Source organism: Rhinopithecus roxellana, chromosome 1, assembly GCF_007565055.1.
Source record: "Rhinopithecus roxellana isolate Shanxi Qingling chromosome 1, ASM756505v1, whole genome shotgun sequence".
NCBI classification, from domain to species: domain Eukaryota; kingdom Metazoa; phylum Chordata; class Mammalia; order Primates; family Cercopithecidae; genus Rhinopithecus; species Rhinopithecus roxellana.
The window spans coordinates 76,702,116-76,729,511 of record NC_044549.1 but is presented as its reverse complement, the minus strand read 5'-3'; the positions used below and the strand labels follow the sequence as shown (position 1 = coordinate 76,729,511).

Genomic DNA, 27,396 nt, shown 5'->3' with positions numbered 1-27,396 from the left:
CACAGAGAAGCAGTAAATAGGAGGGTGCCTTCTTCACCCACTCAGGGTGGACCAAACTGTGTCTTGTGACCTGCCTGTGGTCTACGGCCGGTGATGCAACTCGACAATAGACTGGCATAGCATTTGGAAAGTGCACTTTCTTCTCTAGACTGGATACACAGTGTTCAGGCTCAGACCACGTTTCACCCATACTCAGCCAAATAGGCACTTATGAAATGGAAGGCATTTGGAAACATGTGAGCATAGTTTGTAAACTTGGACAGAGGTGGCTGGTACAGGCACAGTGACCTTAGGGCTCATCCTTCATGATGACTGAACTAGAAACCCAAAGAAAGGGCTTTAAAAAGAAATTGCAAACAGACGACCAGATATTCTGGCCAGACCATGTCTTTGACAGCCGCTGCATGTGGCCTCAGCTCCCGGGAGATAACATGCCTTCAGAATTAGCTCGCTGGACCAGCCTGGAGGTAAGCAAGTCTGACCTCCTGTAAGCATAAATAAATCTTGTTAAGTTAAATGATCCTGTCTCCCACTTTCCTCAAGGAACATGAGACATTAAGTGACAAAATCTGAAGACAGCAACTGTGAATCCTCAGAGCCCGTATCTCCTGGCTGATTAAGAATAGGTCTGCTTAGTTCAAGACGAGCCACAGGTCAGACACATAAGGCTGTCATCCTTGTCATACCCAGTAACTCAGGAATAACCAGGGCAACTATCCCCAGATCTTTCAACCCTACTAATACAATTATACATAGGCCAAGTCAGAAATAAAGTTGGGGAGGGGGAGGTAGTATTTCCTCGCCAAAGAACAACCACTTCAAATGGGTCTCCTCCATCTGCGCCATCTGCACTCCTTCCCACAAATATTCAGTATGTGAAGACACAGAAGTAGATGTTCAAAGTCATCCTAAAGTACAACTTATTGAGGGAGACTGCTGGAAAACAAAAATCGCTCTCTTTAGTAAACCCAGCCAATACCAGGACGGTGCTTGGAGCATATCATCCACCCATCAACCAATGGCTCCAAAGTGATCAGAATAAACCATGTGCCAGGCACACCCTCGGGCCTTGTTTTTGTATCAGCATTTGTCTTCAAAGAGGGCTTTTTGGTAGTTGTCAGCCCTTTAGGCCAAATGCCACCAATGAAAGCCCCTGGCCATCCACAGACAACTGCTGACACTCCTCAAAGTGAGAGAAATGGAAAAAGCCAGAAACAGGACTTCTCTGACAATTTGAGACTCTCAGTCATGTAATATTTTGGCTTTCCCCTGGTCCCAAACCCAGCACCTGCAGATACAGCTACCTCTAATTATCCAGGGGGATTAGGGGGATGAAAATCTCAGTCTCTCTGGAGAAGGGCACATTTCAGTTTGTGTTTGCCTAAAACAAACCTGCAATTTCCTTGTATGCCCACTGTCATCCTAATGACACAGAAGCTGGAGATCTGGAGTTTACTTTGAATGAAAATGCTACCTACCATCGAGAAATTCTCCTTGGCACGTACTGACAATTTCTTACTGGCTCAGTTTAAGGATAGAAACCCTGGGAAAGTTTTCTGTTTTCACATCAACCACCACAAGCTGTCAGAGTCTTGGTTTGAAGGAGATGACACCAAGCTGAGAAGGAAGTAATTTAAAATTGTTTTCTCCTTTGAAAACCTTTTTTGGAGGATAAGCGTGCTACGCAGAAGCAGCCCACTGGCCGGATGAATGGACACCATGCTTACTTTGTCTTCATGGATTGAATCCATTATTTACCTGCCACCACAGGAGACTTCCGTTCATCCAAGAGCTGGATGGATGTACTCGCGGTCACCACATTGCTTTTATTGACTGGTCCTGTAAGAAGAAAAAACACCACAACAAAAATGAAGATAATTACAGTCTGCACGTTAAGAGAGTGATCATGTCGGTCCACAGTCACCAACTCTGCAAATTGTTCCGGGGCTCGGTCCCAGACCCCAGAGTCTTCCGGGGTGTGGATGCCTTGCCTACGCTGCCAGGCCATGAGTGCAGTGCTGCGAGTCCTCCCAGCTGAAGGAACCAGCGAGCGGAGTTATGACCACCAGTGCACTGGGGAACATCCAGCCTCTTCACATCGAAACCATTGACAACCATCGAGGGACCACATTTTTTGGTAATCTGTGGTTTCAAATTGCAGTGTTTACTTGTGTCAGTGGTCATATTTACACTGCCTGTCTAAACATAGCCATGAAGAGCTATATGAGGGCTTTGAAATTATTTTACCAGTTGGCGACTTTAGCTCTGATTCATTGGTGAAATCTTTACTGATCTATAAAATTGTAATTTTGAGCTCAGTTTTTCTGGGCAAAATTATTCTAAACAGCGATAGAGCTAGAGCATAATCTTCACTCCAAACTATTATTATTCTGGCAACAATACGGCATTAGTATTAAGAGATTTTCAATTACCAGCAATGGTTCCAATATCCATGAATTTAAAGATACTGAGCACAAATTCTGAATGCCTGGAGTTAATAATTTAGTCCAATGCCCACCTGCTAAAAGGTGCTCAATGCCTCCAATTGAATTGAGAAGCAGGGAAAAGTCAAACCTGAATTTGAATACACTTATGACCAAAGCAATGAGAAATTTTCTCCTGGCCCAAGTTTAAGCAGCAATAAAAACCAGTTTCTTTTCTAGTTTGCACAGGTATTCAATACATAGTAGAGAAAATTGGAGAGAGCTCAACCACAGAGACTTGTAGTTGGTGATTTTTAAGATTTTCCCTGACTCTAAGGGGATTACGAAATGTCCTAAGATGTTACATCATCTGTAACTTTGTCATGAACAAGGTAAAACTCACTTCATTATACCATTACATTGAAAGTCTGGTGAAAATCCCAGTTACCAAAAACCAATCCAACAACAGCTTCAGTTAACTCGATGATTCCAGAATCAGAAGAACAGCAAGCTAAGTTCTCTTTTTTTCTTTAGAGGACTGTAAAAACAAAGTCTTAAGAGATTGCTTGATAGAAGACAATGTTATTATTCATAGGTCTGCAGCAGAATGAAAAAGTTCACTGTCTCTCGATATTTTCAGCAATAAAGTATGGTGCAGACAAGCATAAAGAAAGAGCTTCAGGCCAGGTATGGTCCTAGCACTTTGGGAAGCCCAGGAGGGTGGCTCACTTTAGGTCAGCAGTTAGAGACCAGCGTGGCCAACATGGTGAAAAACCATCTCTACTAAAAATACAAAAATTAGTTGTGTATGGTAATGGGCGCCTGTAATTCCAGCTACTCAGGAGCCTGAAGCAGGAGAATTGCTTGAACCCAGAAGGCAGAGGTTGCAGTGAGCCAAGATCACGCCACTGCACGCCAACCTGGGTGACAGAGCAAGACTCTGTCTCAAAAAAAGACAGAAAGACAGAGAGACAGACAGACAGAAAGAAAGAGAGAGAGAGAGAAAGAAAGACAGAGAAAGAAAGAAAGAAGAAAGAAAGGAAAGAAAGGAAGGAAGGAAGGAAGGAAAGAAAGAACGAACGAAAGAACGAAAGACAGACAGACAAAGAACTTCAGACACCTGGAAGTTTATATTTCAGAAAGCACACATAACTATAGGCAGGCATACATACAGGTCTATTAGCAAAGGAACACAGACCCAAAGAATCTTAGACCTGAAAAGAATCTAAGAGATAAATCTAGTCTGAAATCCCAACCAGCAAAGAATCTAATCAATAACATTCAGTCTCTCCTTAAATATGCCCATTGATGAGGGACTGTCTTCCTTATGAGTCCACTCAACCAATTATATGAGCACTCTTTGTTTTCCACAAATTTCAAAAGCACCCTTTCTGAAAACATTTTCAGTCATGGAAATGAGAAAGCACCAAGCCTTAGGGAGGAGGATTGGGCACAAACACTGGAGAACTTCCCTTAGGATTGAGTTAGGAGTATTTGTAAAAGATTAATATGAAAGGAACTGATATATGTAAAATATAACTACAGACTGAACTTTCCAGAGCAACCCAAGTTTACAGAAGTAGGTTTCATTCATCTCTCAAGTTTCTGCAATAAGCAGTATAGAGTGAGCACCCAAAATACCAGATGCATGAGGCAAGGAAAAAGAAAACAAGGAAAACTTAAGCATTTCCAGTATGCTTTGCTTCTAAAACTAGTCGAAATAAGATAGCATTCAGTTCTTTTTGGAGGCAGGTAACTTTAATTTTTTATACTATCATATCATAAACTCTTAGGACTGAAAAACCAATCAGCTACATGCCTCTCATTGGTGACTGCAGGCTCCTGTCAAGGGAGCACATGGTTATACAAAGTCAGTCCTTAGTCCGGCATATCAATTTAAATCAATTCAGTTCAAATGGGGAACAGTGGACCTCTGCAGGGATGTGACTCACTGAAGGTTCTGGCAAGGGATGCTTGAATTTTCTCTAAGTGGGGCCATGACAACATTTAAAAAAATTGACTGACAAGTTTGTATTAAAATCCTATAGGGTGCAAAACATCAGCCCTCCTTCCTGAAATACATTTACATAATTTGGTAAAGGAAAAACCTTCCTTTTCTTTGAGGCTATTATGCTTACGGAACAGGTCACTGGTTCAAGGCTGACCCAATATTCAGCATTGGCTCTGAGGGTTGAACTTGATTCCTTTCAGCATTCAGGCAGCTCCTCAACACCCTGCACACAATGCCCAGACCCACTGGACCAGACAGACAGAGACCGCCTCCAACAAGGGCACCCACCAGTGCTGAATGGGATCGAGTAGACGAAGCTCCCTGGAATCTGCTCAGCGGCTCTTCGGTACCAGAGAGGGAAATGGTCTGCGTTAAAAATGTTCTCCTTGTCGCCAGCTTTCAGGAAGTCCCTTGAAGTGGAAAAGAATCAGAAGAACGTGCATCACTCAGCAGAGTAAAGGTGGGCCTGGAGCACCCCGACAGCCTTCATCATGTAAAACCAGTGTTCACTTTTAGAACCCCAACTTGCCTTTCTCAGTATACAGGGGGCCTGACTTAACACTGGGCACCCAGATTACTCAAAAATATCTTGCAGAGCTCTGGGAGTCAGACTCTGAGTGGGTAAAGCTTTGTCTGGCTTTAAAACCCAAACATATATACTGATACCCTTGGGAGAATCAACTTTTTTTTTTTTTTTTTTTTTTTTTTGAGACGGAGTCTCGCTCTGTCGCCCAGGCTGGAGTGCAGTGGCACGATCTCGGCTCACTGCAAGCTCCACCTCCTGGGTTCCCGCCATTCTCCTGCCTCAGCCTCCCGAGTAGCTGGGACTACAGGTGGCCGCCACCACGCCTGGCTAATTTTTTTGTATTTTTAGTAGAGACGGGGTTTCACCATGTTAGCCAGGATGGTCTCAATCTCCTGACCTTGTGATCCACCCACTGTCTCCCAAAGTGCTGGGATTACAGGCTTAAGCCACCGTGCCCAGCAGAGAATCAACTTCTTAAGTAGATCTCATTCTTCTTAGAGCAAGTGTAAAGAAGGTAAACCATGCTTCTCAGAAAAAGTGCAAAGGAAGTAAATGTGAGCCCACACTGAGATCTTTACACCCTTCTTCCCTCACCTGCCTCCTCTCTGGACAAACAGGCCTGCTCATGCCCCCTGTGTGCATCCCTGCCCTCTACTGACTCCCTGCCTTCTGCACAGAGAGCTTGTCTATCGGAAAGGCTAGGTGCATTCTTCTTTCCATCTTTTCCTCTCAAAATCACACTCATTTTCAAAGTGCGCCTCATCTACCATCTACCCCATGAATCCACAGAGACACATGCAAGCTGTTGCCACACCCTGGGCCCCCACACTCTTGGTAACTTTCATATAGCCTTTTATTTAATTTTTGGCCTGCACAATCATCATATCCCCTCCCCAGACCTCCCAAGATTTCTGAGGACAGGAGATTTGTTCACATGTGTGCACTCTTCACAGAGCCTTAGGCATACTCAAGTCCCAAGGCATGATTATTGACCTGACATCCTTCCAGAGATTCACATGTGCTCTCCAGGACCTGAAGTGCCTTATCTTAGCTGATACAGTGCAACTCAGGCGGTGGGGGAACGACCGCCTGGTTAGACCACAGTCTGCTGCAGACATTTTTACGGAAGGGAGACCAATCAGGGGTAACGTTTAGGTAGGGAACAGGCCATCAGTTGAAGCAGAAATGGCACCACTTTCAACCCAGCAGTTTGCAGCATAGATTTGGATTGCAAGGACCGTGGAGGGAAATTTTCATGCTAAGTTGTAACTGGTTGGTTTCCTGAACTTGGCACCCAGTTCAGGAAAGCATTCTATAGTTGCAGGGTGTGTCTAACCAGCGTTCCCTTCACCCTTCACCTCTACCAAAGACAGAGTGCCCACTTTTAGAGAAGAGGCCCATGCCATTGGAGGTCACCCTCCAGGTTCGTAGATAGCTCTGGAATCTACCTCCCTATAACTTGTATTAGCATGTCTTTACTCCTTTCTAAGGTCTGGGACCTTCCTTTTCCCAATATTATCAGGGCCTGGCTCTTAGCAGGCACTTGGTATATGCTTAATGATCACAAGATAAATCTAATCTCATCTCCAGATAAGAGCTCCTCCAGTATTAAACACAATTTCCTATATCTTCAAAAATAAAATTTCTTAATTCTTTTAAATTCCTTTGTCTGTATGGCCATCTTTATGAGTGCTCTACTTTGTTAATACTGCTATAAAATTTTGTGCTCCTAGAACTGGTAATTGCAGGTCAAAAATGGTCTGACATAGCATAGCTGCTTGCATTTGATCTTGACTCTTACTGACAAAATGACTCTCCAGAAATTAAAAATGTTTAAAAGAAAATTTTTCAAAAAGCACTCTTCTCTCATTCAGAAGGCCAAGGCCAACTTTGGAGTCATGTGCAAGATTAAGAAAGTGCAGAGATCCCCTGTGCTATCTAGAATGCTGGACGTCAGGACTTCCAGGCTCATCTTGGTAGACAAGCTCTTCCTTAGGCTGCTGTATTCAGTGATAATGTTTCCTGATCTAAAAGTCATCAGACGTCAGGAATACTGAAATTTTAGCCTTTTCATTTCTTTCGCTAGACATGAAATTCTTCATAAACCTGACTTGGACGGTGTGAGGAAGAGCCTCTGTTGCCTGGCCCATGGCAGGATACATTGCTGCTTTCCACACACAGGTGCAGCCACGGCTGATCAGAAGGTGTTCGCACTCCCAGCAGGTCTGTTCAGTGGTCATTACAGCTAAGAGGTGCCCTGTCTATGCAGCACAGGTTAATGGTGCCACAGGGGGCCTTTTTCAAGAGTCATAGTAGATGAGATGGTAGCTCGGTTAGAAGGTGTGAAGTGGTCCTCAGATGGTGACATTCAGGCTTTGTGGGTGGCTGGCAATAGATCTGGAATGCTGCACATCTGGGTGCCCAGTGCCCTGCTGCCCGGGACAGTGCTGGCACCCAGGCCAGCCAGCAGGAGCCTGCAGTACTTGATCCCCATTAGCCCTGGTGTCAATGTGAAAGGACTGAGTTGCCAGGAAACCCTGGAGGCCTCTGCCAAGTACTGGGCAGCGATTCTGGAGGAAACGGGAAGGAGCGACCTGAATTTACAGAATCCCAAAAATGTTCTTCAGGAAGAAAGATCCTTCTGGGTAAGGTGAAAGTCTCCTCCTGGATACTGGGAGCTACTGCAGTGGTGTGTCAGGCTGGTCTAGGTTTTGGGAAGAACTGGGTGACTTTGAGTGAATAATTGAGTCTCTGACCCCCATTTACTCATCTACAAAATGGGAACAATAAAAATGCTGCATTTTACCAGGGTTCTATCAGAATTACATAACACCATATGTGAAAGAGTGTTATGGACACTGAAAACAGGCTCTAACAAATAAATGGGATTCTTAAAGCCAGAGCTTCTTTTGTTCTCAGTGGTTGAAAGGGCAGGGGTAAAGTGGTTACCCTGTAAACTTAGGCCTGTATGCTGTGAAGGCAAACATCACTGGTGATGTGAGAGGTTGTACTGAAGGCACAGAATGTATTATAACTCTTGGGGGTGACAGCCAAGTTTCAGTATGATTGACCTACTTCCAAATGCAGGTGGCAGGGGTATGGGATGAAATCTCAGTGTAGGAGACTGATGATAGTACGAGATAATTGCAGGGTAGCAACTTTATATTATCAAGTTCTCTGCCCAATACTTTAAGCTCTGCCTTTCACGCCCTAGTCAAAAGCAAAAACTAAACCAAAAGTCAGAAATGCTAAAAACTTTCTCAGCCTGGCTTAGAGAGTGTATCCAAATAGCTGGATCTTGACAAATACCATTTGACGGGAGAGGATAGGCAGATAAGATCTTAAGACAATAGATATCAAGGTGCCTCTATATGAAGCAAGGATAGGAGTTTCTTGAAGACAGAAGATTTCATCCATCCAAACTGTCAATGAGTACCCACTCTGTGGGTCACGTAATGCCACAGAGAATAGAACACATAGTTGTAGGAATTTTTAGCTTCCCAAAGAAATTTTTCATCCATAAAAAAAAATTATTTTTGAGAGAGAGTCTCACTCTGCTGCCCAGGCTAGGGTGCAGTGGTGCAATCTCAGCTCACTACAACCTCCACCTCCTGGGTTCAAGTGATTCTCCTACTTCAGTCTCCTGAGTAGCTGGGATTACAGGTGTGCACCACCACGCCTGGCTAATTTTTGTATTTTTAGTAAAGACAGGGTTTTACCATCTTGGCCAGGCTGGTCTTGAACTCCTGACCTCAAGGGATCTGCCTGCCTTGGCCTCCCAAAGTTCTGGGATTAAACGCATGAGCCACTGTGCCCAGCCCATCCATAATTTTTTTCTGATCTTCACAGTAACCAAAAGAGATCATTGCTCTCACTTTTCAGGTGGACAGAATGAAGACACCCAAGTGAGATAAGCCAGGTATACCTCCCAGCATCCTTACTGTGGTCCTTTGTCTTTTAAATCTGTCACAATAACACCGTTGTCAGACCAGCAAGGTGTCATGTTTTATTGTTACTGTTTTGCAGCTTTTCTTGTTTCAGTCTCAATACCAGCAGCAGACTTTCTCATTGAGTATTAGAAAAAGAATTCCCTTGTCTCCTCTTGCCTATCTGGATCCTAACAGGAGAAGGTAACGTGTATCTCAGCACCTCTAGTACCTCCCAGGAACGTGCTCTCTGGAAAAGCAATTGAGGGGGGTAAAATGCTTTAAAAAGGCTTTAAAAATCAAGTTGCAACTATAATCAAACTTCATAGATGATAAATGTGAGTATCAAGAAGGTCAAAGTCCTGGAACAGAATTCAAAGCCAGTCTCTTAAAATATCTAAACATTGACTGATCTGTCATTTACCAGACTTGGTTTTGTAAGGTTATATGGTGGGTGTCAGGGCCTCATTTAGCAGATGCAAACAGCACTGTCAAGTTCCAAGGAAGCACTGCCTCCTCGGACCCCTGATGAGCCAACCCCTCTCAAACTGGCAGCTACCCTGTGGCTTGGTTATTCACCTCCAGGTACCCTGAAGGTTGGGGTAACCTCTGTGGTTAACCCTCTGTGGGGTAACCCTGAAGGCTGTGGTAACCTCTGCACTCACACACACACTTGCAAACCACTCTCAAACTTTCTGAATCTTGGGACCCATTTGTCCATGTCTTCACAATCTCTCTTGCTTCAGAGAAAATAAATTGAAAAAACTTATTAACAGACTCAGGAAAGACTTCACAGTCTACCTACTAGCACTGGTGAAACACCAGTTTGATGCGTTGAAGGCCTGTGGCTCTCTGAAGATACAGGGGCTGAGCATCTGGGTACCAGACCCGGAAACTCTCTGCCCACCATCCATCCAGGTCTCTTTGGAAGTCCAAGGAGACACTGTCAAACCCCAGTGCCCCCAGAGGGCCCACTCCTGGGTGTGGAGCTCTGCAGCCCCTCAGGCTAAGCACAGAGGCACAGAGGTTCATTAGTAAAACATAAACAAACAAACAGGACTTGGAACACTGATTTTTGTACAGGCAGGAGGAATTCCTCAGCATAGCTACAGAACAGCTGAATACCCTGAAGCCATTTGTTACAAGATGAGTGTTTCCTCCCTCTGGCGGCTCCCCTAGCAGCCACACCACCTCCCAGAGTTCTGAAATGACTCATCAGGGCGGGAGAGGACTCCAGGACAGTGGACAGAAGCCAACAAGCGTGAGGAACAAAGGGTGGTGGAAGGACTAACAGGCAGGTGAAAGCACATGCTGGGGCCCCCATGGTAGAACAGAGAAGAAAAATCTCAATAGGCCTGGAGTGGCCTAAATTATGTTTCTACCAGTAGTGGAATCAAGAAATGAAATAAGCTTCCCTTTGAATGTTCCATTTCAGGAGCTCCCTGGGCCCCTGTAGAGGATCCCTCCTACTTACTGATTGGTGAGTTGCTCAGCCCCGACAAACAGGTTGATTCTGGAGAGGCCCGTGCGAGTGCCGAGGAAGGCAACCTCCACGCCCTTGTCAGAATTCCTGAAACAGAACAGCGGACGTCAGAGGAAGGCCTCTAGACAGTAAGCAGATAATGCACTGCATTTTAAGACTCACAGAATGTTTTACCAAATAGTAGTTTTGAAACTTGAACTTTAAAAGAAGTTATAGAAACACACACACACACACACACACACACACAAGCACAGATTGCCAACTTGTATCCCTAACAAAAGTTTTCACAGTAATACTGGCAGGAAAAATGAAGAACTTCCTGCCAACAAAAGCAGCATGTGGAAAAAATCTACTTCCAACCATATACACATCTTTATTTCAAGGTTCTGGGTGCAAGTTCAAAGACATCAGGCTAAGAATGGGAAGGATTAGGGCTTAGAACTAGCTTTTTGCATTAATGCTACCAAGTTTATTCTTGGTCTTGAGATCATTTGTGGAATCTGCCATTAAAGCAACTGAGCCGTGGAACCAAGTTTGCAGCATCCCACAGCCTAGAATTCCACGTGGTTGGAATTGGTTTTGACATCCACACAGTTGTGGGGGCACCCGCCTATCACTTCTACCAGATCACAGGCCTTGTTCTCACCACCAACCCCAAAGAGATGTGTAAAGAAATGGCTTCTTCCGATAGCTCTGTAGGAGGCTACACATAGGAACTCTAAGAACGGCCTTGGCAAGGAAAACTAATATAAAAATTCACTAAATATCATTTTGTTTCAACTTCCAAGGCAAATTTTATATGCTTTAGGAGATTTGCAAGGCATATTTCTCCTGTGCAAAAAGCAAATGGCCTTTCTCCACAAACACATAATTTTCTTTTTTTTTCTTGAGACAGAGTCTGGCTCTGTCGCCCAGGCTGGAGTACAGTGGCACGATCTCGGCTCACTGCAACCTCCGCCTCCTGGGTTCATGCCATTCTCCTGCCTCAGCCTCCCGAGTAGCTTGGACTACAGGGACCCGCCACCACACCCAGCTAATTTTTTGTATTTTTAGTAGAGATGGGGTTTCACCATGTTAGCCAGGATGGTTTCAATCTCCTGAGCTCATGATCTGCCCACCTTGGCCTCCCAAAGTGCTGGGATTATAGGCATGAGCCACCGCGCCCGGCCCACAAACACATAATTTTATCCTACAATAAATGTATGAAGAGAACACCAATTCTTGAGCTTGTTTCTCTGTTCTAAATGCTACTAGCAATTTGATCCAAAGCATTCTCCACATTATCTTCAAAGTAAGGTCATTTGGTTACTTGATCTTTGATGAAAGTCAAAGTGGTGGATGCTACCTTTAAGTATTTAAGGGCTGAATAAAAACCAACACTATGCATTTCTGCTTGTAGCCTACACCAAATTGGAAAGCCAGGCTGTCCAATCAGTTACAGATGTGGACTACAAAGCAAGTTACCATTTTGGAAATCTTTAGTATGTGTTAGGAATGAATCAGCAACCTTTGCTCAAGATTTTGAGTTTCATGAGAGCTGAAAAGAAACACTTCAAGGTTCACTAGAGAAAGAAACCCCAGGATGGGCTCAATTATTTGCCAGCTTCCCGGGAAATAAGATCTATGCCATGAAGGCAAGCCGTCCAAAGACACCCCTAATAATGAAAATGGCAGTCTCTCTGGGGCTCCAGTTTTGCATATTAAACAGCCTACCTGACATCTCCATTTGGGAGACTTTCAGCCATTTTAAGCTCATGATGTCTAGAAGAGAGACTGGCCATGCCCAGCCCTAAACCTGATCCTCCCCCAGTGTCTCTTGGGTTAGCAAATAGCACCATCTGCCCAATAGCTCATGATATAAACCTGGGAATGATCCTTGATGGCTCAACCTCCCTGCCCTCACAAGACAAACCCATCATCAAGTCCTAGGGACCTTGCCTCTGAAGCAAGCCACAAGTGGACCTCTTCTCTCTGTGCCCACTGCCCTGGTCCAAGTCACAAATCCCTGGGAAAACTGTAGGAACCTTTACTATTGTTCTTACTCCATTACCCTCTGTTCTCCACACATAAATAGAGAGATCTTTTTGTAAAATGCAAATCCGATCATTTTCTTCCCCTTCTTAAAATCCTTCGGTGATCTTCCAATGCTCTGAGTATAAAATCCAAAATCCTTAAGCTGACTCCCAAGGTCCTGAGCCATGCAGCCCCTCTGCAGCCTCATCCTCTGACATCTTTCAGTCTATCCTCTATATGTCAGCTGTGTCCACCTTCTTTAAATTCTGCCAATGTGTCAAATACTTTCTCATCTCAGGGCCTTTGTATGTGCTGTTCCTAGAATGCTGCCTGAACCTTGAACTAGTTCCCATCTTCCTTCTCCACTTTAGATCTGTTACACTTTATATGTCTTTACTTTTCCTTCAAAGCAGTTATGATTCTTAATAATACAGTACACTATATACCACAGGTGCCACGATGTTAAGGGCTCTATCTGTGTGGTTTCTCTCTATTTCCCCAACACCTCGCTCAGAGTCTGGCACATAACAGACACACAGTCAAGACTTGATGAGTGAATGAATGAAAATGAAAACAGAATGAATGTCAGGATGGAAGGGAAGATACAATGAGGGAATGAAATACTGAATCGGAAAATGGAGAGAAACATGATGGAAGGGAAGATAAAATGAGGGAATGAACTAAGGAAGAACAGGAAAGTGGAGAGAAATGAATCATGTAACACATGAAGATATAAGAGAAAAGGAATGGTTCTTCCTTTTCTTTTTAATCTTTAATAATCTACTTAAATTAACAATAGTAAAGAAATAATAATAAGCTGCTAAAGCAGTTCTCATCCTAGTCTTTGATATCAACTACCACGGCCTTGCCCGCAGCCCCTCCACCCTCCACTTTAGAAATAAAACCACAGGGTTATATCTGACACCCTATGAAATCAAGCTCTCACTTCTCCGTCCCACTCAACCTAACCTGGCCCAGATCCCAAGCTCCCTCAAGACTGCAAAGTAGAGAGAGCTGTGGCGAGGCAGGAAACGAAGTTCCCTTCTGCCTCCCTCTCTCTCGGAAGTGTCACCCTACCTCAGCGTACCAAATTTCATGTAACGTTAAAACTCAAACAAATTATATGTCAAAGCCAGGAGCTTGCCATCCAAGCCCGAGCCGCTAATCTGCTCTAGCTCTTGTGGTTTGGAGCTTGGGGGAAAATTAAAGAACTTTAACACCAGGCTCCTAAAACAGTTTAGTTCTTTAAACCATAACCATATTTCGGAGTGTTGGTGAGGAAATGGCCATGAAAGGAGGACACGTGCAACCACTTACTCAGATTTGTTGAGGGCCAGGCTGGTCCAATATGCTTCAATGGGGGCACTCACCACGGCATCAAAAAGGACTTCTTGGATCAATTCTTTATCACCTGTTGGGAGGGACAGACAAGAGGACACTTTAGCAGGGCTGGAAGAGGGGCATGAGAGACACTCATGGGCTCATTGTGCAGTGTCTGCAGGCTACTTTCTCATGAGGCGTGTTGCTTTATGAGTTAAGTTCCCACCAGTTGAAAATACGAAACAGTTCTGACACCCGGTATGCCTGCAACACAGGAGCCTCCAAATCATTTGGGCAAGAAAGTAGTCAACTGAGAGGCTTGAGTGTCTCACACTTCTGTTTCCTGCTTTCTCACCCCATCTTGTGCTTCCTGCCATGGACAGCAGGCTGAGTCCCAGATTTGGAGGCCACAGGCCAGTACTCCTTGAACACTTGGCTGTCATCATCCCTATCTCTGTCCTCTCCTAAAACTGAAATCATTGAGCACCCTGAAATTCTCAGCCTGTTGTCACATGGGAAAGAGATACCATAGCTTAATAACCACTGGGATTCTTATTTTGTGCTTCCTTCTATTTAAGAACTGTTTCATTTTATTTTTATTTATTTGCTTATTTTTTTGAGACAGGGTCTCACTCTGTCGCCCAGACTGGAGTGCAGTAGTATGATCTCGGCTCACCACAACCTCCGCCTCCCAGGCTCAAGCCAGTCTCCTACCTCAGCCTTCCAAGTAGCTGGGATTACAGGCACAGGCCACTACCACCTGGCTAATTTTTGTATTTGTAGTAGAGATGGGGTTTTACCATGTTGGCCAGGTTAGTCTCAAACTCCTGACCTCAAATGATCTGCCTGAATCGGCCTCCCAAAGTGGTGGGATTATAGGCATGAGCCAACGCGCCCGGCCAAGAATCGTTTCATTTTAAAGGAGAATGTCTGTTCCCATCCAAAGGGACTCTTGGTAGAGCTCTGTGGAAGAGGCCAAGAAATGAGAGCATATGGTAAGTCTAGGAGAGGCATCCTAGAAGTCTCAAATCACTCTGCAGAGGAGGACAACTAATTATCACATGAGACAGGCCAGTCCTCACCTTGACTGGGGGCAAAAAAAAAAGAGCTTTGCGGAAAAGCAAAAGCTAGAAATAACTTATCATCAGTAAGACAATGAATATAGTAAGTTATGTAGTGGAATTCTATATAGTAATGCAAATAAATGCATTAAAGCTAAATGATCAACACAAATTTCAAAAATATAATGGGTGAAAGTGTAAGTTGTAATACATACATATTTTATGCACATATTGTACATATTATATATAGTAATTCATATAATATACCCATACATATACAGTTTAATATATATTTTAAAATAATAAAATTGATGCTACATATTGTTTATAGATACCTACATTTGTAGGAATAGCATTAAATTATTGAGACTAATGAACAAATACAGAAGGTCATTCTCTTTGGGAGGGAAATGAGGCTGAGCAAGGTCCCAGGGACTTCAACCTTATCTGTAATGTCTCATTCCTTAAAAAGCACCTGGAGTAAGTATGGCAAAATATTAAGACTGCGTAAAGCTGGATGGTGACTACAAATGTATTATTTATATTGTCTCTGTACTTTTGTTTTTTAAATATGTCCTTAAAAAGTCAAAGACAATGACATATTGGGCTCGTAGGATATCCATCTGATCCTTTCTCCACCAGCACATATCCCGAAAAGTAAATCCATTCTATGGAGATGTCATTTAGTAGTTGGATAATCTCCTTACACTTCTCATAGGATTACATATGTAAAGCACTTTTCATGTCACTGAATACATAATGCTTGTTAGATGTGGGGGCAGATATCATGATCAGTTTTGGTGGCTCTCCCCCTGCCCAAACTGTAGCTACTGGAGTTATCCTGTGAGAGTATAGGGTCTGCTCCTGCTTTTGAGGGGCATCCTGGGCTGCTGCTGCTCTTCCTGTCTCTTTTGCACCAGCTGAGAGATTTCTTACTCACTGAGCTCCCCTAGAAGGGGATGCTTGGTAGGTAGGACACTCAGCATGTACCACACTGAGAGGCTATGTGACCCTGTCGTGACCCTATTCTTGGGAGAACCAGGAGACCTAGATACAGCCTTGAATGAGACACATCCTACTTCCAGCCTTGGTTTCTCATTTGCAAAATAAGGGAGATGAGCAAATATTTACAGTCCCTTCCAGTTCTAACATTTCCATCCTATTCAGTTGCTTGACTAAATGGTTCAGAAGGGTTCAAAGCCCAGTGCAAACAATTAAACCAGGATTGGGGATTCTGTGCAATTTTTCATAATCCACATTCTTTCTCCTGTTCCTACAGGAAGCAGATGTTTGATTGGATTTCATGTGACTAATAATCTCTGCCAAAGCAAAGCTTCCCTTAAAAACTGAGGCCAAAAAATAGTTTTGAGTTCATTATCCACCATTACCCCTGAAAACACAACACACTTTTGAAGGCATACTCACACTGGAGCAGAGGTTCTTTGCCTTTGAGGTAGAGCTTAATCGCTTCCAACTGAGACAGATGGCGGTGCTCAGGGTGTAGGTCAGTGTTGCAGTAGGACCTAAGAACATGACATGGCCCAAAAGAAGAGCATGTCAATATTTACAGCATCTGCTTCCTTTGCCTTGGAACCAGGAAAACTGGGCAAGGGAGCACAAACCATGCAGAATCAAAGAGGGCAATGAAGGATGCCATAGTCAAGGAGGGATGGTTTAATTCTTACCATTCATCTGCCAAGGACACATCGGGATGTTCTAAGTCATGCAGGCCTAGGGGTCAAGGAAAAGGGGTTCATGAGTAAGCACCACTCCCCTGATCCTCCTGTGCGCTTCAGATATTCTAGGGTTGGGCTGTGGGGTGGGTTAAGGGTAGACATCAACCCTAAGGGACCTGCCTTGGAGCAGGGACTCTGAGCAAAATAAACAAGTTCCCTTCCAGGCAGGACTCTCTCCCCATCTCCACCTCACTCAGCCAGCACTGCCACCTTCCCTGGCTGTTCATCCCAGGAAAACCTTAACCCCTTGAAGACAGAGGATACACAAATGAGTCTGGAGGGAGAAGCTTAACAGGACTGTTAGAAACACTCACTCTGGTGCTCCATTTAGTCTGAGTTGGGAACCGGGCTAGGCCACTGACCTCCTGTGTGATGTCATCAGGTTACTTTACTTCTCTGAATGTCAGTTTCTTCATGCGAAAAGCAGGAATAATAGTCCCTAATTGATGTGTGGTTGTGAGGGTGAAACTATAGGTTGAACAATATGAAGTCGTCAATACTCAACTGTTTTTGAGCGGCAAAGATTGCTAGTTGTTACACGATCCTAAGTGAAAATGGTCATCCTTTGGGAAGGAAACTAGGGGAGCTGGTGCTTGCAGGGAATCTGGGAGTTTTTAGAGAAGGTTCCAGACCATCCTGTCTCTGCAAGGATAACTGTTTCTTTGCACTTTTAAGTGGCTTGATCTTAATGGGTTATCAGCAGACATACACTTCTGAATGATGACCTCAGGAACTCCCATGATGCTTATAGCCTGTTTTGGGAAGTTAGTTTCTTAAATGACAGATAGCATCTTACTACACTCAGGACTCCAGTTTCCTTCTCAAATACAAATCTATAAAAGAAGTAGCAAAACACTAGACCTATCACACAATTCTGCTTGATTTTACAGAAAACAGAGAATACATTAGAATGAACACCATTGCATATAATCCAAGTGGGCATATCCAGGCTCCAACACGTATAGGCTGAATGACCTTGGGGATGCCATGTCAGCTCTTTGAGTTGTATCTACCATGAGATACAAGTAATACTGCATCACTCACAAGTGCCAGAAAACAGTTAAATGGGATAGGGATTAGTCCCTAGTGCAATCCATCCATCTGTGCAGCCTTTCTTCTTTTTTTCCTTTCCCAACCAAACAACTTTCCTTCCTTCCTTTTGCCCTCCTCCCATTCCTTCCTTTCTTCTATAATTTTACTGAGCATCTGTTATACGCCAGGTATGATTCTAGGCTCTGAGAATATAGCAGTGAATAAAACAAGACAAAAATCACTGCCTTCATTGTATTTAATTTCTAGTGGCAGAAAAGAGATAGTAAATTATATTAAAATTTAACTTGAGAGCATATTAGATGGTGGTGAGGGCTAAAAAGGAAAAAGGAACATGCAACAAGAACAGGGAGGACCAAGAGATAAGGAAGGAGAGAGAGAGAGAGAGGGAGAGAGGGAGAGGGAGAGGGAGGGGGAGGGGGGAGGGGGGAGAGAGAGAGAGAGAGAGAGAGAGAGAGAGAGAGAGAGAGAGAGAGAGAGAGAGATATGTAACTATATGGAGGTCAGGAAAGGCTTCACTGAGAAAGTGACCTGAATGAGGCAAGGAAGAGTCATATAGGTGACAGGGAGGGTGCTCACAGCAGAAGGAATAACAAGTGCAAAGTCCCTGAGGAGGGACTGTACCTTCCCAGAAAACTGGGTTAAGGGTGTCAAGTCTGTTTTTCTAGCTGCAGTTCCCATCCTCCCAACCTCATTCACAAAATCCTCTCTGGCTATATTTCATAGGACCTATAAATGAAACTCAGAAAAGATGAGATCTATCAGGAAGATCTTTTTGACTGCTTCTTCTCTGGGTTCCTAGGGCACCAAGGAAATTTAATTGTTCTCTTATTCTTTCACCTCTGAAGTTGGTCCTTCTGATAAAAATCACATCTACTGATGATTTGAACTGCTGACAATAATGACATAAGCTCTAATTTGTTGAACAATTATCATGTGCAATACATATAAAAGATACAAAGTGGCCAGGCGCAGTGGCTTACGTCTGTAACCCCAGCACTTTGGGAGGCCGAGGAGGGCGGATCACAAGGTCAGGAGTTCGAGACCAGCCTAACCAACATGGTGAAACCCTGTCTCTACTAAAAATACAAAAATTAGCCAGGAGTGGTGGCATGCACCTATAATCCCAGCTACTCAGGTGGCTGAGGCAGGAGAATCACTTGAACCCAGGAGGTGGTGGAGGTTGCAGTGAGCTGAGATCACACCATTGCACTCGAGTCTGAGCGACAGAGCAAGACTCCATCTCAACAACAACAACAACAACAACAACAAAAGATATGAAGTGTTGAAAAAGATTAAAAGATTCATAAAAGAAACAATTTCAGCAGGTAGAACTATAGCCCATACCTTCAATCTCGGTAATGACTTTTTATATTTTTGACCAAAATCTACCTATTTGCCATCTTTGTAATCTCTGGCATTGGCAAAGCATGTGGAAAATTCCTACATTCTGTAGGGAGTTACTCCTTATTGAAGATCCTATAGAAGTGTGGTTGCCAACCCCAAGGAACTCCTTCCCTCTCCAAGAACAGAACAATAATCACACTATGGCTCCTGGAGATGATAAGACCCTCTACTAGTTGGCCCAAGGGGAAGCAGCTTTCTTAAGTTCTATTACTCAGCAAAGCTGGCAGGATTGTCAGGCTTTTTATTTACAGAGGACCAACAGAGAGAGGAAGATATGACCTCATTTGTGTGGATAAGCAGCTACTCTCCCCCTTGCTGAGGATTTGAGCTAATTTCTTGCATAGTGGTTACAGTTAGCTCTGAAATAGTATGTGACCGCTTAGCCTCACAGCTGTGGAACATACAGGAAGAAGACAGTGACTGAAAAAGAATGCAAAAGACAATGCAAAACAACTGTGTGTATCTGTGTCTCCATGCATGTGTGTGTGTGTGTATGTGTGAGAGAGAAAGAGAGAGACAGAGAGAGAGGAAGGGAGGGACAGGCCCACGTATTGAAGACTGACCAAGGGAACAGACCCATGAGAGGCAATTAATCCCTTAATAACCTCTCCTTCTATTGTTCTGATCATAAGTTGTTTCTTCAGTTTGACCTCACATGACTTAGACATGAATTTTCTGGCTTAATGGGCAGTGATGTCCACAGAGCCAACATGGCCCATAGAGCCAGAAAATTCTAGAAGTGAAAACATGGTCCTGAGAACACATCCTGGAGAGCGTCTTGCCCAAGTCAGAGTTGCCTGTGTTCTCTGGTGTGTCTCTGAGAAGAGAGACCACACGGTTAGCTCTTTGGTGGGCACACTCTGGGTCCTGCCCAGCTCACAGTGAGCCCCTCTAATTTCCTTTCTGCCCCCAAACAATCTCACAATCACTTGGGAAGCACAAACGAACATCCCTGAAACAACACGGGCAGGGACCATCGGCAGTAAACCAGAGGCTATCTAGGAGTTTGGTGTCTCAGGGAACATTCACCTCCTTCTTCATGCCGTGTGGCATCACCTGAGAGCGCTGTGGATGGCCCAGCTTCTGGAAGCTCACCACACGCATGTGTAATCAGTTCTGACCAATTAAAACTTGGTTTATAATTGACCTTCCTATTCCTGACTGTCCTCCCTATGGATATCCAGAAAGACTACTGTTCTGGGCCAACTCCTTCTCTGCGGACATGCAAAACCTAATGACCTGTAAGTGAGTCACTCAAGGCAACTCAGGGAGTGGGGCCCTTCAGAAACGATGTCTACCATCCTGTGAGCTCCTAATACTGGGACAGGTAACCTCTCTGAACTACTGGGTAGTTGGGAGAAGAAAAGGATAGCACGTGTGACAGCAATTTTAAAATTTAAAGAGCTATCACAACTGCTCCTGTTTGCTGAGAGTTTACTGTGCCTCTGTGCTTTATGAAGACAAGACAGTCTGGGAACTTCAAGGTGCTACTTACTCCCTCTGACCTATGTAAATCATTTAAATGATCACATTTCTCACAGCAGTCAGGGCTGCCGTGAAACACAAGTGAAATATGTGGCTCAACTGTGTAGGAGAGACTAAGGCTCTCATGTCTCTGTTTTCATGGTTTCCCCTGGGCATGAGTTATTTCATAAATTTGTATTTCTCCCAAGTACCGATTTTTATGTATGAGAAGAATATAGTTGAGGGATGATTCCTATTTACTTATATTCTGCTTTCATCCACAAAGCTGTTAACTATGAGTAACTCACAGTCAATAGCATTGTGGATGAAAGCAGAATAGAAGTAAATTAAATCACAACCCTGAATTAGAATTCCTGCCATTCTGAATTCTAGGCACAACAGGGAAGAAGAAAGGTATTAAGAATACCAAGTAGGCATTTGTTTGAGTGGAATGTCCAAGGGACTGGTCAGAGGTGTGGACAGATGAACAAGTTCTTCAGCTAACTCAATAGCTGGCTCCCGAGCTTTCTTCCCACACCAAAGGATAAGACGAGCCAGGCAGCATCTTACCTTCTTCAATGGTTACATTCCCTCGGAAGAAATATTTCCCATGACCTCTGGAGAGCGCCACACCTAAACTGTGCAGAGAGACAAAGCAGATCTTGAAATCCCTGGCATCAACTCGAACAGACTTGTGGGCTAACATTTTTTAATTTTTCATTTTTCACATTTCCATTTTATAATATGTAAACAATTTTTCCAACCGTTTACTTTCAAAACCCCACTGATTATCACTGGTGTTGGTTTTTCTTAGGTTCAATCAGCTGCTTCAAAGTAATTTCTGATTGGAAATGCCAGCAGCAATTGGCTACTCTTTGTGTTTTCAGAGTTGTGGCAAACTGCTCGCCCTTCCAGCAAGCCCTTCTCTCAGATGCCCTCCCAAGGACTATGCGCCCTGCTCTTTATACACCCTTGCCCTGCATTCAGCCAGAGATGGGTCTCTCCATCCCCTAGAGTTTGGGACTCAGGAAATTGACCCCTTCTCAAGGGTAAAAACAAAAACTTCCTCTACCACATGAGTGTAACTGCATTGGTGTTGCAGGCTTCTTTGCCCAATCCTCTCCCTAGTCTAATAGGTTTTTCACACTCACTGGTTTGATTTAAGATCCATTCTGTTTTTGTCTAAAGCAAGAGACTATGTTTTAAAAACATAGTCTCTTACTTTAGAAAGACTACTTGGCAAACCCACTTAGCAGCTCATGTGTTCCTTGTTTGCTCCTGGTTCCACATGGAATCCACCCATGATCCTTGGCAGTTTAGGACAATAATGCTAGAATTTATTTTTCAGATTATTTTATAGTCAGTAAACTCCTTCTCTCCTTAGCTCTGAGACACCAGTTCAGGAACATGAAGCAGGCCTACTGAAATAAATTTTTACAAAATGAATTACAACACTAAGTTAATAGTAGTGGGAAACTTCAGAATGCTACATACACATCTGAAAGCAGGCAATGAGGCAAAGCCATTTTTCAGGACTGTTACAAAGAGAAACAACAGATTCAAAAGTAGACAAGCACACAAGGACAGTTCAGAGAAATGGAAACAGAGGCACAACATGTAGGGATGGATATGCCAACTCCAGGTTTGAAGGATTGTTTTTTTTTGGTCATGGAAATAAAAGGTGAAATGGAACTCACAAAGCAGCAAGTTCAATGCTTAAGGACCCTGGTAACCCTCTGCACTTGTCTTCACCCTTAGTGGGAACCCCCAAAGCATATTTGCTTGACAATGAGATGCAAAGCCATGGCAGATTGAGTGAGTTCTCCTAGGTGAGCCTGAACCATCTCCCCCCCTTCTGGAAAACAAAAGCAGCCTGGGAAAAGCCCCTTCCTCACTCTTTCCAGCCTTTTGGCAGGGTGTTTGGTTATCTTCAGATGATGAGTTCTGAGAGTGTCAGCAGGTTTTGTACAAACACAACTGATGGGTCTGATGGAATGTCCATGTATTATGGTCAGCTCTACCTGAAAGGAGTACCCTTGATGTCTGTATAATAGTAGTCATTTGTCATCACCAAAACCCGTTTCTAGATTGAAAAAAAAAAAAAAAGTCGTAGAGAAAAGAAAACATGGTTAGTCTGCTAAGTGAAGTCTTCAGAAATAAATAAAAATAAATGGACACACTATGATCAGGTTAACAGTACTACATGAATCTTGTTTGAGATAAGTAAAGACAAGAGAAAAATGATCTCAGCGAAAGATATTTATTCCAGATATAGCTTTCAAAGCTAATTTTTCACAGTGGTTTGTTTTAAATTAAGCGGCAAAAATGTTTGAGAAAAATGTACCCCTTTGTCCACTGTCTTCTTCACCTCCATGGAAAACTTCCCCGTCTTTCGATTCACCATAGCATTTCTCAACTAAAATGATAAAAGAAAAGTGTGTTAGTTCTTCCCTGGTTTATCATGTAATCTGGACACCTTGCATCCTCAGCGTGCAGTGGAGCCTTATACCTCGAAAACAGAGCTGAAGAAAAAACACCCAACTGCTCGTGTACAATGGGAGACAGGCTAACAACAATAAATAAGGGACCTTCATCTTCAATTTGGGGAGCTCGTGTAAACTTCAGGACAATAACAAAAGAGCCTCGACAATACTGATGAATCCCGGGAGTCAGAGAGTGAACTCCTGGAGACCTGCTAAAATGCAGAGCAAGAATGTCTCTGGGGACAAGGTACATTTTCAAAAAGGGTACTGATTTGTCATGGAGAAATCACTTTTCGAAACATAATCGAGTTAAAGACGTTTTCCTACACAGTAGTTAAAAAAAAAAAAAAAAAAAAAGGCCAAGCGTTTGGAAGACAGGGGTTAGCCTTTCCTAAGATGAATCATCTTTAAATGCCCTCTGAGAAATCTGGGTCAATTAATGACCTTGCTGATGAGGCAGTGAACAGGAGCGACCCTGTATCTGATTTTTTGGAGGTCCTGTTTAGGAGCAGTGAGCCTGGCTCTCCTCTCCCACCCCCGGCTGACCTCATCTAATTACATGTGGCCCTTCCATGAGTTCAGAGGAGGACAGCAGACACGGTGATGAAAGATGTGCCATCATGGGCACCAAGGCAAGACGACAGAGAAGGCCAGTTAATGGAATAGGAGCAAACGCTGACATGCCACAGCCTGTCAGGAAAGGTTCTCTCCCCACCCCTCTCTTGTCTTTTTCATCTTTTCCCCTTTTCTCCTTTGAGGAGCTTGAGTAAGATCTGGCCGATAGAAAACTGCAACACTAGCAAGCAACCTAAATTTGATTCGAGGCTGTGTAGATTTGGGTTTGCAATCTCATCTTCAGTGTGAGTGAGTAAAGGCATAATTTTTAGCTGGAGGCATGTATAAAATAAAACATATATTTTACTCTAGATTTTTTTTAACAACACATAATGGGCATTTCTGGAAATATTTTCCCATTTTAACTTTTGTGGTTTTGGACATGGAGAGCTGGTCCTAATTAAGTCTACTTTCTAACTTTTAAGAACGGCTCGATTTATCTTTAACATGGTTTTCATTTTTCCTCTTTCTGGTGCCTGCCTAAAGCCATTTGGGACCTTCTCCTCTCACATTCTCCAGGCAAACTAGAGATGAGGTAAGCCTCTCTGTGTCTCCATGCCACCCCGCCCCCAACTCCCAGTAGCACAGAACAATCAGCATGGGGGTCTGGGAGTGTCCAAGGCCAGGGTCACTGGTGCCTCCTTTAGTCTTGCTCTTTTCTGAAATCATAACGAAAACAGGTTATACTTATTGAACCTACTTGTGAGGCAGGATGGCACTGTAGTTAAGGAATGGACTCTGGAGCCAAAGCTTTACGATCTTTGCTATCTGGATCACTTACCATCTCTGTGACTCTGTTTTCTCTTCTGAAAAATGGAACTAATGCCAGCACTCATCTCATTAAGTTGTAGTGAAGACTGATGAGTCAATATTTAGAAGAGTGCCTGGTGCCTCCTAAGCACTCAATACATGTTAGCTATCCTCCATCATCATCAACACCATAGTCAACAGCATCTTTATCATCGTTATCCTCATTACCCTCTTCCTCATTTTCACTTAGTGTCAGGCACCTTTCAGTAGCTTAAGGCATCAGGATTCGGACTTGAGTTTGCTTGACACAGATGCCCAAGCTCAATGTTTACCTTTCCAAGGTAAACTTTTTGACTTTGAACCATGTAAGAAATACCTCTTACTCTGATGATGCCCCATCTCCTATTTTAGTAGACTTCGTTGCTATGTTGCTTATGAACCACTAAATCGATTTTGTGACCTCTCTTCCAACTCCCCACGTTGAAAATTGCTGCTCTTAACTGCCTGTAGGTTTGCATAGACCAAAACGGAGACAGCCCCAGGTAAACAGGTAAATCACGGTATCAATGTTCAAGTTTTGCCACTGACACAAGCCAGCTGTCCCGTGACCTCTCTGTGGCTCACTTTCTTCCTGTTTCATTCATTCTGTCTAAAGTGTTCATGAGTGAGGACTCCCAGACCCGAGGGATCCTGTCAGGTGCTATAAAAACGGAGGTCATCAGATTCCTATGAAATTCAGATACTACTGAGAGATACTACTTACTGAGCTCTTACTGAGCTCTTACTGTGTGTCAGGCACAGATTTTAAAACCCTCAAACTTATCTGCTGAGGTGCTGTTATTATCCCCATTTTACAGGTGGAGAAAGACACAGATAAGAAGTTTGCCCAGGGTAATGAGGCCTCTGCCTCTTGAGCCCATGCTCTTAACCTCTGCTTCCCAAATCAGAAGAGAAAGCACTTGGACAAAATTAAATATTTTATAGCATTAATATAAAAATCATATATTATTTCTGAGCTTTTAAAAAATCAAATAAAATGTTTTAAAAATTGACCATGTCATAGTCTGAGGTCCTAACTTCCTGGCAGACTCTTCTACAAGCTCTAAGTACTATGATCTAGGGTTGATGGGAAGGTGGTTTTTTCCTCCTTGCCAGAGGAGGAAAGGGAGTTTGATGATTTAATAGACTGTCCTGTGAGAATACAGCATTGTGAGGCTGGATCATTCTAGAAATGTCACTTTTTTATCTTAGGAGGCTGTGGCTTGAGAAAAGGAGCAACTTGCCCAGAATTACAGTCAGTGGCACCCCCAGGTTGTAAGACGGCAGAGGAGTCCTAAACACAGGCCAAAGTGATGGGGAAGAGCAATGCAATCTGTCCCCACCTAGGGCAGGGAAGGTGTGATGTTCACTGCTTTGAACTTGCCACTGCCTGGATTTACGACAGTGAACAACTGGAAAAATGCAAACGGCCTGGCAGAGGAAAATTTCCAAACAAGTTTTGATGTGCCCATATGTTAGCATATTATGTAGTCATTAAAAACCCCATGTGCAGCTGTTCAACTTAACACATAGAGAAAGGCAAATTAAAACATCAGTGGCATACCTTGATTTTTCCATATCAGATATCAAGCATCTGCAAGTGTGATAATGCAGTGGACATTAAAGCAGCTTGTACCACAGTGTACTCAATAAAATAAGAGGTAAAATCTCCTCAGGCTGAAAATACTCATCTGGCGACAGTGATAGCCTCTCTGCTCTCTGGGAACCACCCCTTCCCCTGGGCCCTGCACTGTCCAGTTCAGACGTGCTTCTCCAGAGCCCCTGGTGAATCTGTCTCTCTTCTGCAGTGCTGAAGCTGCAGCTGCTTGGATAACCACTCAAAGCACCCACTTTCCTGCCAACCTCAATACAGCTGGAAGCCATGCTTCCTGTTTCATTGTTAGCCTGCTACTCTGACCAGCCATGTTACAGCTCATTAAAGAAGCTTTCTCCAGAGATTCACTGGCCACCTTAAGTTGTGTGTATGATTATGGAATGATAGCTCATGCTCCTAATGGTTGCTCATTGTCCACATTAGAACATAAGCCTCACCTTTTCTGGTGCACAGGCAGCCTGCATTTCTAAGCCCCTAATGACGTGCAACCACGGACAAGCTGGTGGATTAAAGAGGAAGGGAGACACAGTGGATAAACAGGTCTGTCATTCCCAAGCAAGCATTGAACCGGCGTAGGAAAACAGACTTGAGCATGGAGAACCTGTACAACAGTCTCTCTCTCTCCCTCCTCCCCTGGGTTTGGAGCAGGTGGGTTTGGAGCAGGTGGGGGAGTGTTGTGATTAGTTTGGGTGTCCAGAGCTCAAGCATGAGCTGGAGAGACACTCTGGGAAGGGTATAAAAAAGAATCAAATAAATGGACTAAGGTCTCAGAAATATGCCCCAGGAAAAAGGCTTTTTTGCCTTATAGGGCTTCGGGCAAAAAAGACTCCAGAGAAATTTTCCATCAGAGTCATCATGGGTATGAAGCAATGTAGTTGCCTAGAGGGTAGTAGGGGAAAAAAGGTTCATACCACAACAGAAGGGATTGTAGTTAGATTCAAAGTAGAATCTGTGGGGCAGTATTCAAACAATACCATGCAGACAAACATCTGTTTAGCAGCTACTATGTGCAAGGCACTTCCCATCTTTTATGCACCCCGAAAGGAAGATAACCCATATACTATGCGTCACTGAAATAGAGTCTTCAAGGACTCCTGGACTCAAGGAATTAAGGGCTGTCTCCATGCAATATCCAAGTGTCAAGAGCACGGCTCTGTGGGCCAGGCTGCCTGAGTTGGAATCCACACCCTATGTCCTTAGGCCATTACATCCATTCTCTACCTCAGTTTCTCTACCTGTAAAATGGAGAAAACAAAAACACCCATTTCATAGGTTTACTGTGAGAAATAAATAAGTCCACTCATGTATATCACTTAGAATGGTACTGGTATATAGGCAGAGCTAATATATGGCAGTTATTATTTATATGAGTTTTTTCTATTAATAATCACATTCAATGTGGAAAGCTTGGGAATGACTGAAAGTTAATAGGAACAAAACAAAAAAATCATCCTTAATTCCTTGTGCCATCTCT

The 27,396-nt window shown here is 43.6% G+C and overlaps 1 protein-coding gene and 1 long non-coding RNA gene across 3 annotated transcripts in view; one reads left to right on the top strand and one right to left on the bottom strand.

Moving 5' to 3' along the window:
- CACNA2D3 (calcium voltage-gated channel auxiliary subunit alpha2delta 3) overlaps positions 1-27,396 on the bottom strand; it is a 958,335-nt gene that overhangs the window by 175,144 nt on the left and 755,795 nt on the right. For both annotated transcript variants that reach the window (XM_030926087.1, XM_030926131.1), the window contains 9 exons: positions 22,765-22,836; positions 22,442-22,503; positions 20,991-21,058; positions 16,449-16,494; positions 16,189-16,286; positions 13,700-13,793; positions 10,361-10,456; positions 4,723-4,844; positions 1,759-1,839 (listed from right to left, as the gene is read on the bottom strand). In XM_030926087.1, the coding sequence (XP_030781947.1) occupies positions 1,759-1,839; positions 4,723-4,844; positions 10,361-10,456; positions 13,700-13,793; positions 16,189-16,286; positions 16,449-16,494; positions 20,991-21,058; positions 22,442-22,503; positions 22,765-22,836 (739 nt within the window). The remainder of the gene's footprint in view (positions 1-1,758; positions 1,840-4,722; positions 4,845-10,360; positions 10,457-13,699; positions 13,794-16,188; positions 16,287-16,448; positions 16,495-20,990; positions 21,059-22,441; positions 22,504-22,764; positions 22,837-27,396) is intronic.
- LOC115895564 lies at positions 371-27,227 on the top strand. Its single transcript, XR_004055796.1, has 7 exons — positions 371-467; positions 4,635-4,927; positions 7,047-7,183; positions 22,910-23,150; positions 24,680-24,818; positions 25,520-25,562; positions 26,116-27,227. It is a non-coding gene; the product is annotated as an uncharacterized LOC115895564 (long non-coding RNA).